This window comes from Fistularia commersonii, chromosome 10 (genome assembly GCF_037954325.1).
Source record: "Fistularia commersonii isolate RoL2024-O1a breed Wild chromosome 10, RoL_Fcom_v1.0, whole genome shotgun sequence".
Taxonomy (NCBI): Eukaryota; Metazoa; Chordata; class Actinopteri; order Syngnathiformes; family Fistulariidae; genus Fistularia; species Fistularia commersonii.
In genome coordinates, this window is record NC_141293.1 from 12,185,127 (window position 1) to 12,203,881 (window position 18,755).

The 18,755-nt window shown below is 43.6% G+C and overlaps 1 protein-coding gene across 2 annotated transcripts; it reads left to right on the forward strand.

Annotated features, from left to right (window-relative positions):
* Nucleotides 1-963: 963 nt before the first annotated feature.
* LOC147230400 (ubiquitin-conjugating enzyme E2 E1) lies at nt 964-14,797 on the forward strand. 2 transcript variants are annotated; one of them, XM_086153782.1, is made up of 6 exons: nt 964-1,210; nt 4,406-4,589; nt 4,754-4,798; nt 8,832-8,970; nt 11,716-11,863; nt 12,564-14,793. In XM_086153782.1, the coding sequence occupies exons 2-6, from the start codon at nt 4,435-4,437 to the stop codon at nt 12,659-12,661; spliced, it is 585 nt and encodes a 194-aa protein (XP_086009908.1). In that variant the 5' UTR covers nt 964-1,210; nt 4,406-4,434; the 3' UTR covers nt 12,662-14,793. The 2 variants fall into 2 exon arrangements, with proteins under 2 accessions (XP_086009908.1, XP_086009909.1); XM_086153783.1 differs by having other exon boundaries at nt 1,189-1,335; nt 12,564-14,797.
* The last annotated feature ends 3,958 nt before the right edge of the window (nt 14,798-18,755 follow it).

Genomic DNA, 18,755 nt, shown 5'->3' on the forward strand with positions numbered 1-18,755 from the left:
AAGTGGCTTGGACTTAAGCTCAAGTTGAAATGTACACAATTTCTCTCTGCTTGCGTTCCTGGTTGGGCCTTTTCAGCAACGACGTCCAACTCGACTGTGAGGATCACATACACCCTTTAAATAATCTTCACGAGGAGCGTAAACCCTCAAAGACGTTTGATCATTTTCACGTTTGGATCGGTGGACAGCACAACGCATTTTTATGGCTCATCTAAGGGCTCTGGGGCCGTCGTGTTCTCCAAATTCAGTCCAATGCGAACAGCAAGTGCAGGAAATGCATTCACTTTAAAAAGTCTGATTTATTTATCTTCTCAGATCCGAAACACTCATATGCCCCTGCAATGAATATTTTTAAGACAGCCTCTAATAATAGCCTGTTGCTGATGAGTCGGACTTAAATACATCCAGACATGTGGTAAGTTTATGTGGTTTCCCAGTTTCTGTGGCGAGTGATGTAAGATTTAGCTCATAGCTAAACCTCTGCTATATTGACATCCCCGAATACAGTAAACAACGTCGCAAATAAATGTTTATAGCCGAAAATGTAATCGTCTCATCATAGGACGGGAGGGGTCTGCCAACTGTACACATTAAAATGCCCTTTGGGGAGGAAAGTGCTTCTGCAAACAAACCTGCATGCGAATCTATGAGGCGTATAATAGCGAATCGCACAAAAGCTTGAATACAAATAAAAAGAAAATATGAAAGCAATCCAAATTACACAGACCAAAATGAATAGGACCGTAAATGGACTAATAAAAGAGGGGGAATCAATAAAATAAAAAAAAATCTGTATCATAAAAAATGTAATTCTAGGAAACTGTTGTGAGGGGTGATTCAGAAGGAATTCAAGCGTCAACAGTGGACCTATTAATTGATTTTGGATCAGAAATCTTGGGATCAATAATCACAAATTAGGGGGAGTAACTTTTCTCATTTGTGGGTGGGAGGGATGTAAAGAAATTATTTTATTATTTTTTTTACGAAATGTTTGTTTTGTTTGGTATATGAAATCACATGAGTGTGTGTGAGTGTGTGTGAGTGTGTGTGTGTGAGAGAGAGTGTGTGTGAGTGTTTGTGTGTGTGCGTCCAGAGGAGGACCGGCTCCGATCCATCCCACTGCAGCCGCCGTGAGCTACTTCCGTTCCGCAGAGGGCGACAGGCACCAGCCAGCCTAGACTGTGGCGGAGGTCCAGACACAATAGACCGGGTAAGTTCTATTGGCCCGCAAAAGACGCGATTTCCACGCCGACGGTCGGACTCGGGTCCTCCGGAGCGAGACGTCGCTCCTCCGGGGGTTTTCTTGGGGGTCCGTTTTTCCACGGGAAGTCGAAGGTCAGTTGACCGACAGGCGCGCCGAGAGATAAGCGGGGGAGCGAGACGGCCGCGGCGTTCTCGTTGGTCGCACGGAAAAGGGGCTCCGGCTATGTGCTGGCGCGGGAGTCCTCGCTGGCTGCCGCCGTGACGCTTTAAACATGTCGTTTCTCTCCCCTTCGGCGTCGGGACGTGTCGCGGCGGCGGGAGCCGGATCCACGCAGCCGCGACGTCCGCCGTGTCAACCCAGACACCGCCGAACACGGACGCTTAAATCCCCCCGGGCTGTCTGTGTACTTGTTAAAAGGATGCTAGGAAGCAGGGTTCACCCACGCCGCTCCAGCAAGTAGCCAGATCCCTGAACTCGTTGGGCCTGAAGTGTTTCGTTACCAATTGGGAGTTGGGGGGGGCTAACGCTAGCCTTCTTAGCTTTAGCTTCATTGACGGCACCGCCGTGATTATCTTAGAAACCGAGCTGCTTTTGTTTTGTTTTGTTTTTAATTCAAATCGTGTTCTCGTCTTTAAAGCAGCCATGTCTCGTCTCGGTGGCGGTTAAATGGTTAATCGTAGTGCGTGCGGATGTGAACCGTACATTTAGCTAGCTGCTCAGCTAGCTGACGCTCCGTTGACCGAGACGGAACGGGAAGGCTGTTAAAAACTGCTAAACAAACACTGCTAGCTGCGTTACCCCCCCCCCCCATACACACACACACACACACACACACACACACACACACACTCATGCACAAACAAGCCAACCGACGGCCACGAGTGTTCTCTTCCACTATAGTCAATGGTGACGATGAACACACACATTGTATCTCACGGTTTGTTAAAATTCCCCATTCGCTTAAAACCAACATACTCGAGTAAATATGGGGGGGTCAGACACGATTTACGTGTTTGAATTCCTTGAAAGCCTCCCACTCCTCCCTCCTCGGGTAAGATAATATGCCCATGCAAGTGTCTTCAAATTGCTGTAATGTCTTCTAATTCACTGAAAGTGTGTTTGTTTGTTTGGGTTTGGGCAGTCCAAACTTCACCTTTCTCCTGTAAAGGGAACCAGGATTCCCGCTGTGTGTGTGTGTGTATGTGTGTGTGTGTGTGAGAGAGAGAGAGAGAGAGAGAGAGAGCACAGAAAATGTGACTTGTCTCAGGAGCATCACATCACTAGGTGTTAAAACAGTCTCACTCACCAGGAGTGTTTCTAAAAGACACCCCCAAAACAACACCCAGCCATGGTCACGTGAGCTAAAGTTGTACTGTTTTGTTTTCACACATTCACCGAGTGGCGCTAACCAGGTCATCACAAGCAATGACAGGGTTCAGCATCTTGCCCAAGGACACATCGGCACGCAGATAGGATCAGCCAGAAGTCTAAACCGCCAGTCTTCCCATTGGAGGGACACTAGCTTTACCAACCGAGGTACCGCCACCTCAAAAAAGAACAATAAAGATTAAAAAGCAAGGTCAAAAGATTGGAAAATGATAAATGTATTCTAGCACACGATTCACTATCAACTGGGAAATACAAATATTCCAATCGTTGATGTGGCAGGAATGATTTCAGCCAATATCCTGTAATATCTTAGAAATCTAGTCGAAACCAGCAGACTGTTTGGTGAGTTTCTTGTTTACTATCAAGGGGATTTAATTGTAATGAACAAGAAGGTATCAGAATATTTGTTCAAAATTACTGGGAAAAACTGAACCAGAAATTCTCTGAAATGTATGAATAGAACCAAAAAATAAATTAGTTAAACATGGGCAGGCAACACGGGAGTGGCGTGTAAAAACCACCCACATTATTGCTGAAAGTTTCCTGGGAAAAAAAAAGCTAGAACTCACCGCGCAGCATTCGTGATTCACAGGAAAGAAAAACAACCAACATGATGTTTCATATTGTGGGATAGTCTTTAAGTTTTGAAGCTGATTATTAGATTGTTAAAGGTCAGATGTGTTGAAACGCGCCGTGCAGTTGCAGCAGTTTGTTTCTCCACCTCGCTGCTGTCCTATAATCTAAACAGCTTGGTTTATCTGGGATACACTTGCCGCTTTATCACACCCTCCCACCTTCTCCTCCTCCCCTTTTCCGCTGAAATCTCTGGTTGCTGATTTCGGGCCCGGCAGTAAATTGTTCACAGCTGTTCCAGACTCACCAGTGGATTTGTTAGCCTTGTTCTAAACAAACACAATAATATGATAATCGTCTATCATATTGCTCGTTACTTATGCAATGCGAGTTTCACTTGAAGCCGCGATGCCTTTGGCAGAACAAGTTCTCGACACCAACGCCGGGGCGGCTGCTTTGCATACGATCGAACTGGTTAAGACCTGACTGGCAAAACCCACTGTTCAATCAACGGCGAGCACCTTTACTCTCCTGACTGTATCCTTTTGTAGAGGTGCTAGATATAAAATTATCTTTACGGCGCGGATAGTGAGTCGTGAGTTAGAATTTTATTGATTTTTTTTTTCTGATTTTTTTAATTCATTTTTTTATTGACTTTATTGAGGATTCCTTCCTTGTTACGCTTGCATAATGACAGTAAAAACTAGAGTCTTGAGTTCAGTTACCAGCTGGAGGCAGTTTTTTTTTTTTTGCTATTAAAGAATATTTCCATCGTCCGGTTTTCCCTGTGAACGTTGCTTTGAACAACCAAGTGTGTGCACTTAATGCCGTGGAGACGTTTTACAAAAACAGCCTCCGAACCTCCACGCTCGACAACGCCTTCAGCTGTGCCTTTCTGCTCACTCTGTGTGAGTGTGAACGTGTGCATGTTCATTTGATGCACCAAAGACCACTGTTGTCTAAATGGGGTCAGCAAGACCGGTTTAGCTTCCTCTGGGCAGAATCACTTCTTCATTCCCTCGTGTTGGACTGAGGGCAGACCTGGAGCTAAACTGCCTCACTCGTTGGAGCAATTTAGAGTTTAAACTGCCTCAGTCGTCCAGACAGAAAGTACTGGAGCTTGCCAGTTAGGATGCTTACCAATGTTGACTCCAGTACAGGTCTGTGTTTGATGATTATGCTTTGCCAACACATTGCGCCACTTTAGAAAAGGTAATAATGCGCTGTTGGCGGCCGCAGGTCCCGGCTCTTCTCCAATCCAAACCGGTATGTCGGATGAGGATTCCCGTGCCAGCACCAGCTCTTCCTCATCACCACCTTCCTCAAGCCAGACCAGACAGAGGGACACACCTTGCAAGAAGAAACGGGAGAGCAAAGCCAGCATGAGCAAGACCTCCAAGCTGCTTTCCACCAGCGCCAAAAGGTGAGGTTGAGGGGCGTAACCCGACCCCAATCGCCTTCATGTAATAACGCATTGATTAATCAGTCAGTTATTCCACGACCAGCTAACTGATCCCAATAAGACCTGGCGTAGAATGTTCTGCAGACGGTTGGCTCACCACTGAGGATGATTTGTTGTGTGTGCAGGATTCAGAAAGAGCTGGCTGACATCACACTGGACCCTCCGCCAAACTGCAGGTGGGTTTCCCTCCAGCCCGATACCGATATGCAGTGTCGTCACGGTGTCAGGCTGACATGTAACTGCATATCAGACGTTCGCTATCCAAGCTGTTTATAGGCTCGTGCATCGTGGCAGGCTGTAATCACAGGCCACTATAACTGTCATAACAGTGTTGTGTTGTGTCTTACCAGCAATCAAAACTTGCTCAGTCATTTTTAAACTGACCAGTGTTTGAGCACTAATTTTAGTCCAAAGATCAAATAATGACGTGTTTTAAAGCACATCTTTGTTATCAACAATGCACATAAATATCTTTGATAAGCATCAGCTACAGTGGAACCCAGAGGTGAACCTGAACAGCTGAAAAACAAACACCGCATTTAAGCCAAACATATTTCTGTGGTGGAATCTGGATCCAAATGACTTCAGACGTGTTTGGCATATTTCTTTGTTTCCTCATAATCTTGCTGCTGTCGAGCCCCATGCAGACATTAGCTCTGAGTGGGCTTAACCCCCCCCCCACACACACACACTCCTTCAGATAATCGTCTGTGCGTCTCCCCCAAACCGCACATCCTTGTTTTCTTACGTTTTGGTTTTGTGCGATGCAACACGCATCCTCCACCCGCTGCAGTCTAGATAATGTCAGGTCTTCTCTCTAAGGAGGAGCTCATAAAAACTACCTGCGATTAGTTAAAACCAAGACGATTTACTGTTTCATTTCACGATAAGAGCTGAAATTACCCTTCAAAACAGTTTAACTGCTGATGTGATGAAAGCGTAAAATACTACGGTGATAAATATGGTATTAGTTTGTGAGAGATGTAGGCCGAAAGATCAAGATCAGCTAGTGTTTGTTTGAGGAAAGTATGGTAAAAGAATTTTGAGTGAAGCTGCAGTCGAAGTGTCCTCAGAACTGGTTGGTCTGGGTTGGTCTGGTTGGTCCTCCCCCCCCCACCCTCCTCCTGGCTGCTAACCTCCGACCTCCCTGAGAAGGGAAGAGGAGAAAAAGAAAACTCCACCCATCTTGTCTCCACGGATGAAAACGAGTGGCCTCGGGCTGCGGACCGTCCCCAAAATGTCTGGGTATCTGCAGCGAATGAAAGGAGGGACTGTGGCGTCCACCGCTCCTCATCTTTAAAACATGACTCTCTCCTTGCTGCCTGTGAGGTGGCAGATCTGTTCTCCCTCCCTGCCACCTCGCAGGCTTCCCGGCCCCCTCCTCTTTGAGCCGGGGGGTCTGATCTTCAGATCAAGTCGTTCGTCTGCGGTGGGGGAAGCAGGCGACCCCTCCGCGGCGGTCACGGCTCCCGCAGGGCGGCGGCTGGAGAAGCGATGCATTGATTAATCAGAAAGAAAATGATAATCGGGCTTTCAGTGGAACTAAATATGGGATTGAAACCAATGCGAGGGGTTAAGCTGTATGGCTTAAAAGAGAAATAGCAATATAATCCTTAATGTTTTATTGGCGAACGTTGCAGAAGGTCAGGCAGAGCAGAGACGTGCCAGAGCTTCCCATGTTTTGCGTCCGTTGTATTTCGTGGCTGAAGAACTAACACGTCGTAAATCAAAAGAAGGATGTCATACGAGCGTTCTGGTTTTTCGGGCGTGGAGACGATTCGGAGGGTGATTTTAAAGTTTTAAATTTAATCTGCGGTAATGGGGTGTTTCACTTGTTCGCAAGAAAATAAAAAATGTTCCCTCCGAAACTCTTATTTCAGCATTTAGTTTGTATCAGTTTCTTCTTCTACCAGTTTTACTTGTTCATATTGAAGATAAGAGTTGACCAGCCACAGTGACACTTGAGTGTTGTAGGAAGATCTTTAAATTAAATACTTTTCGATCTGACTGCGAAGACAGATGGTATGTCATTATCCAAACAGCTGTTTCATTTTCTGTCTTTACAGTTAGACATGTCCATCTTGTCTGTGTTTTAGAGGCAAGTCAGGACAAGTTACGCCTAAAGAAAACACAGGTTTACGCTAGTTTGTAATCAGTGACTCCAAAACCAGGTCAGACCTCATGGATCCCTTCAGTCCGTAATGATTCGGATCGTTAAAGAACCACATCTTTCATCACGGAGTTGCGTCGAATGGAACTTTGGTCGGCATTAATGAAATGAAAACTTGGGGGAAGAGTTGAAGTCCATCACGTGGACCCTCACGGCCCAGAATGGGACGCTCCGCCGTTGCAGTATCGCTGCCAAGTCCTTCGCGATCAGAAATGCAAAGCAGCCCTTCGGTATCCGGCTAGACCCCCCCCAACCCCCTTCCCCCTCAGGGCACTAGATCAATACAATTGTATCTTGTATTTATGGCCCCTCGAGGGCTTCAAACCACATGTTGTGCATGTTAGAGGGATGAAGGCTGGGGGAAATCAATAAAGATAACAGATGATGATGATGCATAAACACGTCACCGGGGATTCGCTTTGAAGCGAGGCGTCGTCTGGAAGATGCACAGGGGGAATGTCCTTCTGCTCCCAATTTTAAAGAAGGCAGATTATTTCTTTTTAATAAGAAGGATAATGTGAGAGTGGAGTTCCCTACCGCTGCAGGAACCCTTGAAACCATTGACCTAAGCGTCGGGTTGTGGTGGACCAATTGGAAGAAATGCAAAGTGCGGGGAAAATGTTGTTTTGTGGTTAAAAAAAAAAAAGTATATTACAGTTATTAGGTAGTTCAGAACAAGAGCAGAAACCAGTTTACAAAAAGAAAAATGGAATAGAATGGACATTATTGATCCTGCAAGTGGGAAATAATTGGGGCTGAAAACCAGAGCAAAGCGCAAGGAAAATAATATGAAATACAACTTGGAGTTATTTAAAGAAACTATACATTAAAAAAAAAAAAGTAACTTGTAATTAAACTCTAAATACAAAAAAGGATGATTTATATAATGAGTAATGGATGAATACTGACCACATAAAAACTGTAATGTACAGATAGACGCAGGCATTAGGACAGTCAATTATTTTAAACAGACGTCTGTTGGCAGCAAGGACTTCCTGACTCTGTCTCTTCCTAACCATCTTGGAGAAAGTGCTTCGCCGTCTCCTCCACCTCTGGTGGAAAGGGTGGTCATGATTGTCCACGTTGGGTAACGACATGTTCCGCATCCTCCTCTCCACCGCGCTGTTGAAGGTCTCCAACCCGAGACCTGTGACAGAGTCAGTCTTCTTGATAATCCTATTAAGTCAATTGGTGTCGCCAGCTCTGACTGGTGGAACATCTCCAACATCTTGTCGCGCATGTTGAAGGATCTCAGCTTCCTCAGGAAGTCGAGTCTTCTCATTATCCCCTCCCCCCGGGGCGGTCAGTTCAGATTTCCAGTCCAGCGACGACCACTTTTCTTGCAGTTACAGAATTTCAAGTGAAAAAATTAAAAGTCTGAGATGTCTTTTTGGTTGAGTGGTCACTTCCGACGACTGGTATTTCGGCTCTTCTGTGACTGAATTGCACTTCTTGTAAGTCACTTTGGATAAAAGCGTCAGCCAAATGACCGTAATGTAATGTCTTGTAAAAATGGGCTAAAATGGGCCTGAAACATAGGAAGGAATTCCTTTGGAATCAAAGATGGCAAAGTTCAGTTGCATCTTTTCAGAAAAGTTTTATTCATCCCACTTTATATTGAAGGCTGGCACTGATGTCCAGCTGCAGAGTGGAGCTCCTGTCCTTCCTAAGAGAAAGTCAGGTGGATCCCCACTGGTCAGAGTCGCTTTTATTGTGTTTTCTTGCTTCTCACGCTCAGAATGCATAACAAAAGTGGTTTTTGTTTCAGTCGCTTCCTTCTCCTTCCTCTCTCATGTGTCACTGTTCCGATATCTTTCTGCATTTTACCGCTTGTGTGTGTGTCAGCATTATTTTTTAGATGGTGTTTTCTGGGACAGTCCCAGAAGAAGTGGCAGCTAAAAATAAAAAAAAACAAGTGAAAACGGGTGTTAAAAGTGATGAATTTCCTCACACGGCTGGAAGTCAACGAAGGCACCCGTTGGATGCTCGCCACACCGCCGCGCTCGAACCGTGAGTGACGAACGTGTTTTTACCTGCAGCGCCGGCCCCAAGGGAGACAACATCTATGAGTGGAGGTCCACCATCCTGGGACCGCCGGGCTCCGTCTACGAGGGAGGGGTCTTCTTCCTGGACATCGCCTTCACGCCCGACTACCCCTTTAAACCCCCCAAGGTACAGTCCTCTGTCAGTGAACTGCTGAACGTGAACATTGCAACCGCAGGTGTTGAAGACCAGGACAGAATCCGCAGAACTTCAGATAGACAGAACATAAACCCAACTAGATTGGAGATTTCCAATTTCTGATCAGTCTTTTTTCAAGTATCAGATATTCTTTGTAAGTCTATGTTTGAAAGCCGTGGCTTCTTTTCTTCAGAGAACTTGTTCTTTTTTATAATTGAGGGAAAGTGATTGTCACGTCTAAAATATAAATGCAAAAATAAGAGACACAAATGATCTAAATCTTCCTGGTCTCTGATAATGAATCCAAAGGAATCTCCTGAGAATCCGGCAAATTGGTTGCCCTGAAGGAACGCAAAGGAGAAAATGAATAAGTGAGTTGAAAATGTGAGAGCATCACGTTTTAAAACAAGTGTCGCCCCCGATACAAGCCTTTGCCGAGGGTCAGTGACCGTTTTATGCTGCTCCTCGTTGTATTTGGGGTCAAACTCATCTGACCTGCGCTTGCAAGCGCGACCATTTCCTGGTTTGTATCTGCTTTAGCAAACCCGTCCTCTGAACAGGATTTTTTTTTTCTCCAGCAGACGCACACTTTAAAAGAAAGTCACTGCCCTACGTTCAAACCCGTGTGTGTGTGTGTTTGTAGATGGATGTGAGAGACACTACGGCTCACTGGGGAGGGGTGTCTGCTGACACACAGCTCGGGGACTAGTTTGCTTTTGGGCTTCTTTCGGAGTTATTGTCATCCCAATGACAGGACTGAACAGCCACTCCTATCCGTAAAAGTCAGTCGTCCCTCAGAAGTCTCTGCTGAGGCACTGTCTTTGTTTATTTACGATCCGTACGTCTTGTCTCTATCTGCCGAGGAGCCCCTTCCAATATTTAACGCGGCGTATTTCTCAGAGGCACGACAAATGACTTGATGGCCACTGGTTGCCTTTTTTTTCTTTGTCCCCCCCCCCAGATTCCTGTGTTTGTTTACAGCAGGCGTGTTTGCACTGGGGTAAGATGTCATGTAAATAGTGAGAATTAAGCAAACAGAAGAAGAGCTTTGTACACAAATGGTTCATATACTAGTGTTTTCATTGACTCATTAGAATCCACAGCAGCAGAAAAGTGTGTTTATAAACTCCTTAGCGTTAAACACTTGAGGCCTGTGCCCCGCTCGTCTATGTTCATCTTCATGACTCCCCTGTTAATATCACATTTTTCAGAAAGGTTTCTGTTAGTATCGTCGACAATCCCCATCTGTTTATCAGTGCAAATATTTCCCCATACACAACAGAATGTCACCACGCTGCATTCAGGGGCCTTTTGCCACTGTTTGTTTAAAGGAGGACACCAGAGCACGCCAGAAATTCCCAGTAATTTTGAGTTATTCAAAGAAAAAGATCATTATTACTGCATTCGGGGCCGCTGGGGCCTGGAGATGATCCCAGCTGTCATTGAGTGATAGTTGGGGTTCACCCTGGACCGGCCGCCGGTCCATCAGAGGGCCACATATAGAGACATTCAACCCTTCACCCTCTCATTCACATGGCTGGGCAATTTCATATCTCAAGTGAACTTTCTCTGTGTTTTTGGGCTGGAAACCCAGAGGAAACTCGCACAGAGACAGGGAGAACATGCAAACTCCACGCAGAAGGCCTGTCAGAATCAAACCAGGGGCCTTCTTCCTGTGGGGCCGATTCGTTTATTTATTTACGTATGTTTTGCTGATTTAAACAATTGCTCGCTGCCAATGTACTCAGAATTTCAGGTCTATGTTTGTAAATGAATGCAGCAACATAACTCATCAACAGAAACAACCAAGTATTTTACAGTCCCCTTGTATTCAACATAATTGTATAGAACCTGGTATTTAAATGATCTAAAAATGGAAATGTTACCCTGTTTCAATCCTCTCAGATGGAACATTGCGCTCTAATAAGAAAGAGCGCTTACACTGTTTCTCATCGGAAATCTAAATTAATTATTTAGACTTCACTCACTCAAAGATTTCATTTCCTGATAAACCGGACCGGAGTTCAGCAGAACCCACAAATCATCCGAGGAGCTGCTCTGTGATCTGTCGAGGAAATGTGCTTGACTTTCAAACCAATAAGAATTCCTTTTTCAGATTCCCCAGACATCTATTTCATGGGTCGGCCCGCCGTGAGAGGGACGAAATTTTTACTGCCTGTGTGTGTGTATATCCGTGTGTGCACGTGTGTGTGCGCGCGCGCGCGCGTGTGTGTGTGTGTGTGTGTGTCACATTAGTGACATCTCTTTTTTCACTTATCTCCTGTTCCCTGGCATTTTAGAAGTTCCTCATTTGCGCCACCAGGGGGCTTCCGTCCCCTGCGGAGGATCAGCCTGACAGTAGCGTCGGGCCTGAACGAGCCCGACCAGACATTTCCAGTCCAAGCGGCAGATGTGCTTTGAAATTCTCAGATGAAAGGCTCATTCTAGCATGCTAACAAAAAAAAATGGAATTAAACCAGCAGCCCTCCCTCCCTCCTATCTGCCGTTGAATCAAATGTGTCATTTTTAACATGTCCACTCAGCTGGTGGTTCTGCTTGAATCTGAAAATTTACATAAAACAGTCCAGAGAGGAAGACCTTACTGTGTCTGTCTGTCTGTCTGTCTGTCTGTCTGTCTGTCTGTCTGTCTGTCTGTCTGTCTGTCTGTGTGTGTGTGTGTGTGTGTGTGTGTGTGTGTGTGTGTGTGTGTGTGTGTGTGTGTGTGTGTGTGTGCAGGTAACTTTCCGCACGAGGATCTATCACTGCAACATCAACAGTCAGGGCGTGATCTGCCTGGACATCCTGAAGGACAACTGGAGCCCCGCCCTCACCATCTCCAAGGTGCTGCTGTCCATCTGCTCCCTGCTCACAGACTGTAACCCAGGTGAGGCCCGGCAGGTTTCTGCAGATAATCCCCGACTCGGGTTAATCCCACGCGGCAGGAGGAGGCGGCCACCGTGCTCTTAGCCGCTACTCGGGTTGCGTGGGGAGGCCAGAACGAAGCGCCTCGATGAGTGCTGTTGTTTATGATCCCCTCCTTCCCCCGCACACTAATTTCACACAGACGCCGATTAAACTGTGTCAGCTCTGAAACCTATGACAGGAAACGCAAACGCGTCTGTAAAGCATCCGATTCCACTTCACAAAATTTAAAAGTGAAAGCGGCTGGGGCGTTTTAGGAGAGAACTACCAGCCGCACGTCCCCACACACACACAGGCAAATCGTACAATCTAAAAATCAGTGTCAAGGTACTTTGAAACCACTTTAATATTCATCCAAGGACACCAGGAAACAAGTCTGCTGAAAAATGGGTTTTATTTTAAAATGAACAATCAATCTGGAAATAGCTTTGAGATTTTGGGAAATTTGCTTAAAAGTGTGAATATGACTTAAAGATAGCCTCATATTTACAATAACATCATTCTTTGTGTTTTATTTGGAATATGAACACATCATGAAGAAATTTAAAACCATGCAGAACATTTTGGAACAAATTGATTGACCATCAATGGAAAATTATCTTTGGAAAAGTCTGATGTGTGTGTGTGTGTGTGTGTGTGTGTGTGTGTGTGTGTGTGTCCAGCTGACCCCCTGGTGGGTAGCATCGCCACCCAGTACACGACCAACAGAGCAGAACATGACCGAACAGCCAAACAGTGGACGAAGAGATACGCCACATAAACCCACCAAGGATGACGGCGGTGGTGGTGGAAGCGGAAGCAGCGGCAGGAGGAGGAGGAGGAGGAGGAGGAGGACGGTTGGGGGGCTCCGGGTGGTTTGTGTCGAGGGGGTTATTTCTATCTCAGATTTTTAGTACTTTATTGTCTGGTATATTTTTTGCTTCCTGATTAAGTTATCTCCGCAAATATGGTAATAAAAGAACACAATGGAAAGGAAGACGGGGCTGCTTCTCTTCTTATACTTGCCACTCTGTTGACTTTGGGTGTTTGTGTTTGTGCGTGCGTACATGCGTGCGTCAGCGCGTGTCATTCTGGGTCTCAATGAACATGCTTTTCTGTGCTATTTAGACAACAGTAAAGTCAGCGGGAAGTGAAAGCATTACAGGAAATAATGTGAAAAGGGCATCACTGACACCACTTCCTGTTTGAAGGAAGAGGCAGTTTGTCCGTTGGCGCCGAGAGGAACACAGTACTTTAAATAGACTGATTCAGTGACTGGATACTTCTCGTTTTCACATTACTGCATCACAATATTTTTTTCATCAATTCTTTTATATCACCTTTTCTATTTTCATTAACTTCCACATTTACCCTCTCAAAGCACTCTCAGACTGATTTCAAGGTCTTTTTCCTTTTGTATTTTTTAGATCACATCTTTTATTTCAAAAATTAATTAAATTCCAGTTCACCCTGCGTGTTTCCTCATGTTTATAGGTCACACTGTTGGATTGTCTCATATCCAGCGTTTCAGGGCCCTGCTTGCAGTGTGTCTTGTCTATCAGCTGACTCCTGACTGCATGGGCCTTTTGTCCTCGTCATCACGCTTTTGGCTCACAAACTGAATGAAGTCCATTATCGTTTCCCGCACCGATCGTCTGCAGCTTTGGTTTCCTGTCCTTAACCGTTCGCTCCCACTGCAAATAGAACAGGAGCCGCGCGTTTGCATGAATATGACGGTTGATGTCGGCTTGGCAGTCACATGCGGCAGTTGTGAATTTGATGCGGGTGATGGATAAAGTAGTAACCGCACTGACTCTTAAGATAACCACTGAACACAAGTCACGCTCGTTTCGAGCAGCCAGAGATGATAGATTAAAAACAATAATGACTCAGAGAGAGAACTGTAATATGGGATCTTGTTGATCCCAATATCAACTGACGGACATGGGAATTCACTCAGAAATCCAATTGAAAATAAACAAAAAGGGTTTGATGAAATCATGTTAAATTAACAAAACAAGAATAAAGATATCACATTTTTTATAAAGGGCCTGACTCAACACTCAAGGACAGTGTACAAACACAATAATACAGATTTTATAGAAACAATAAAATAAAAGTGATAAAATGGTAAAAGTAATATAAATAAAAAAACAAAGCAACAGTGACAGATCAGTAGAAAGGTTAAATGGGTGAAAATGAGACAATACAACTGACCAGAAAGTAAAAACAAATTAACTACACATGCATTGCTTGGGTTAGTTATAATGAACTAGCTCTGAAATAATTGATCAATAGATCTTAAGGTGATCTAAAAAAAAAAATGCTGAAATTTCATTTTTGAATTATTTTAAACTTAGATGAAATTCTTGATGAATAATCTTAGAGATTTTTTTTCAGAAATAAACTGAAGAAAGAAGAAAAACTGAAATTGTCATTGAAGACATTGCACGGTTCACTTATCAGGATCAGAAAGGAAAGAATCTGAAGATCTCGTTTTGAATTTGTGGTACAGTTTAAGTTTAGCATGAGGAATAGGAACCCTTTTACTTGCCTAATAAGGTAAATGTATATATATATAGAAATAGATAGATATGCCATGTAATATCTTTTCTTTCATGTGTACTGAAACACATAATGAATGAATTATTATTGCTGTTGTTGGGGTTTTTTAATGTTCCCACACCAGTGTTTATATTCACCCTCTGCATCAATGTTTTTATTTTACTGTTCTTTTCCACTGCTTTTTGAGTTATTCAGCGTTTCACGCTTTATTCCGATGCTACTGTTGTGTTTTAGTCCCCCGTTCATGCCGTAGCCACAGATGTGCAGATTCCCTGTCCTGGGATGAACAAAGGACCATCTTTATCTCGTCTTTTCCTCATCTCAGACGGCGATTTATCCGACACAAAGTGACGATGCAGGAGTTAAATCTCGCTCCCCGGGATAAATACTCACCAAATAGAGACGCTTGTGGTATCGAGCATTTAAAATGTCATAAATATCTTGATGTCACTTCTTGTGTGGAGCGGCTCTAAAAATACTCCTGATGGCTGAGGGACTAGATGTTCTCTGCTCCTGCCAGGGGAGAACTTTCCCACAGAAGTCTTGGACACCAACTGACGCTTCTGTGGAAACACAGTTTTAAAAAAACGTGCCACTAATCTATTTGTCCCATAGTTTTCATAGCACAGCAGATTTTCAAGTTCCCCACTCCACCCTGCTTCGTGCTCACTCAATAACAAACCCGATAAAACAAAAAAGGGAACAAGTTGTCCCGGCCGGCAGGTACAAACGTTAATCATTTACATCCGTCATTCACATCTTCGAGGACAATCGGATTTATTGTATGTCTCTAACTCTGACACGAACACAACTGCGGCCGTTTCAGAACTGGCAATACTCATAAAATTTCACAGCAAACAAAAGATAGTGCTTGGAATGGGATTCCACTCTGGTATTTATTACGGAGGTCGGATCGATTCAGGAACAACAAAACCAATGATATTATCTAATGATCTGATAAGAGGCTCCCTCGCTGTAGGAGTTCCCAGTCTTTCACCTCTGACCCTTGAAAAAAAAACCTCCACAGCCTAATTTGATAAGAATAACAATAACATCAATGATAATAATAACAATGTTAATGATACTGTGTTGGTGTTGGGGTTGTACGTCTCTATTTGACATGTGAATGAGAGGGTGAATAGTTGTATATCTGTGTGCCGTGGGAATGAGAGTGAATGATTTTCCGTCTATTTAATGTGTGACTGAATGAATGACCGAGTGAATGGTTGTGTGTCGTCATAAGATCTGTGAATGAATTGATGAATAGATGCATGTGATGTGAAAATGAATGACTGAATGGTTGTATTTTTCCATACATGTAAATGACAGTGAACGGTTGCACTTGTATGTTGTATGTCTATATAATGTGTGAATGAAGTTGTATATCTCTGATATGGAAATGAGAGTGAATAATTGTGTGTCTCCTTTTGATATGTGAATGAATGAATGATTAGTTGCATGTCTCTGTGTGATGTGGGAATGAGAGAGTGAATGGTCATGTGTTCGTATGTAACCTCCCCGCCAAGGAGAGACAGTTGTCACAGATTTTGTCACTTCTTGTCGTCTCCTGTTGACCTTCGACCTTTTATTATTCATCAATTACTCTAAACCTTATTTCACTGAGTTGCTGGAACAAGACACCATCTGTGGCGAGGTTACTCATCTTCCTCTCTCTCTCTCTTTCTCTGTAACCCTCACCCTTTTTTGTTTTGTCTTTATTAATATAGCAGTTATTTCAGAATTGCGAGTCACATAGGTGGGGCCAAAAAAAAAGCGGACAAAGATTTACCTCGGAGGTTTTCGTGATTCGTGCATATCTGACCAACACTGGCTCATTCTGCTCCCTTTTAAAACTGAAAAAAATGATTCGGATCCCTTTTGCAAATCCTCATTCTCAATTTACCTTGTAAATGTAGCTTTTAATGAATTTGTTCTCTCGTCCTTTAAAAGGCCTTGTCATCAGCAACCGAGGCCACACGATGTCATCCGATACGTGATTTGGGATCAAATGATAAATTAAACTCATGGATTTGTCGTCATGGTGACGGAAGAAGTCTGTTTGGTCGGGAGGGGGGAAAAATCACGTCAGGATTTTCCAGACAAAGCAGCCGAGTCGAATTCAGCGGTTTAATTTGTTCTCCGTCCTCAGTCACGTTTTTTTTTTACCGCTGTCAGAGCGCACATGTAGCCGGCTGCTGTCACACCTGCGGCGATTCCATGTGACAGGAAGCGGCCTTCTCAGTTTCGCTTTGCTCCCGAGATGCTGCGGTTCGTTGATGATCAGTTTCCTAGGCGTAAGAATTCGGATCTGTCCGGGAGCAAACCACATTACACATCAACACACGAATCAAACCATCTGCAGGAAGCCTCGCTTTGAGTATCCCAAATAATGTAAACAATTCAAAGTTCATTTTCTCTGAGTTTTGCTTATTTATAACACTAGCTATGTTTATCTTGAACTGACTTTATCTGCATTCTGGGGATAGTTATCTTAATAAGTGAATTATCTCAAGTTTGTGAGATAATTCTTGCGGTTTATTGGAGAGTTAGAGCAAATTTTCCTCATTAAAACTTCTTGCGACGTTCTGGGAGTTTACCCCCCACCCCGCCCCCCCATGGAACATCGTTTCAGAAATTGGATTTTTTTTATCTCATTAATTCTGAAAATAAGAGAAGAACACAGGGATTTTGTTCTGTGGGCTTTTTCTCAAATGATACAGAGTTAATGGAGCCAGAATATGACCTCTGGCATCGATGAATGATGTCATTTTTCTGGCTTATTATCCCGGTAATGCGGGAAAGTTGTTGCCCGTGACAACAACTTTCCTCGTTGTAAGATCATTTTGTGGAAATGTACCTCACACTGGGATGGTTATGTTGTCCAATAAAATTATATGTATCCAGAACTCTGGGATACTTACCTCAATAATTATTTTCATATTTTTCTTTATTTTACCACAAAAAGTATTAAATCACTTTGTTTTCATGTTTCTAGTGGAACTTTTCTTACTGTGCGAGACTTCTCCTATTTTTTGTCTGGACAAATGTACAAGGTTGATAACCGCATAAATCAGGAATAGACGTTTGAGCACAACCACCTCAAAATAACATATTTTCAAGAAAACTGTCATGCCTACATAACTACTTAATATATCGACGCGAAAGCAGATCTTCTTGCATGTGGACTTCTCTCCACCTCTCCAGGTCTTTCCCACTGCAGCTGAAATAACAAATGACATCATGCATGCAAAGTTCTCTCCCTCTTGTGAATCCAGAATCAACCAGAATCTAGAATTCAGAATATACATCTAGTCAGACTCCTGAACAGCCCCACAAACTGCAACCCCCCACTGACTGCTAACACTGCACGAGAGCAGGTTTACTTGAGCTAGCATTTCCTTTCTTAGTTGGCATTTACTTTAATTATAACTGCCTTAATGTACTTAATGCCTGTACAGTTTTTTTTAAGTACATTTCTGTAAAATGTCTGCCATACTGTCGTGTGTTGTCACGTTATTGTAATCCGTCTGGTGCAAAAAGCACAAAGTAAGAATTGCATTGCATCGTCTGAATCTCCGTATTCACACAACGTATATGAAAATAAAAATCTTGATTAAAAAAATCTTGAAACTGCGCAACATTATAGAAATCCCCGTCTATGGAATTCATTTCCACCCCGACTCAATTTTCTTTTTACTTTTACCAGGTTATCACTTTTATTGTTTTTATTTCTATTGTTTCTTTTAAACCAGTATTTTGTGTACATGTACATGTCTCTGCGATGTCCAAGAGTGTCAAGTAAGACCTCTCAAATAAAACAGATTATTATCTTTTTAAACCTCGTGGTCCTGGCCGGAAGGTCTTGGCGTAGACCCCAAATCTTGGAGATGGTCGAGAACCGGCAAAACAGGCACCAGCACGTTTCCCTCTGGGTAGGAGGAGAACCAGATAACTGCTTGTCCAAAAAGACGTGCGTTCAGACACAGACCGCATTTTCTTTTGCTACCTCGGCGAGACTCGTCATGAAGGTAAGCCTGCAAATTATCCACTTGTGACTGCAAAATGTCGAAATGTACCTGTAGTTATTCACCCTGTCACCTAGAGTTCTGGGTCCGATGTATGTGCGATGAGGTCTATTCCAGCTGACGTCAACTGCTATGTCACTTTAATTTTCATCTTTTTTGTTATCTATTTCTATTTTTTTTTATTTTATTTTTTATTTGTTATTTATTATTTTGCGACAAAGGGGCCCCAATGTCTGTGCTTGTCCTCTCACAGCCTAACAACATGCAGTAGTATTTTAAATGGCC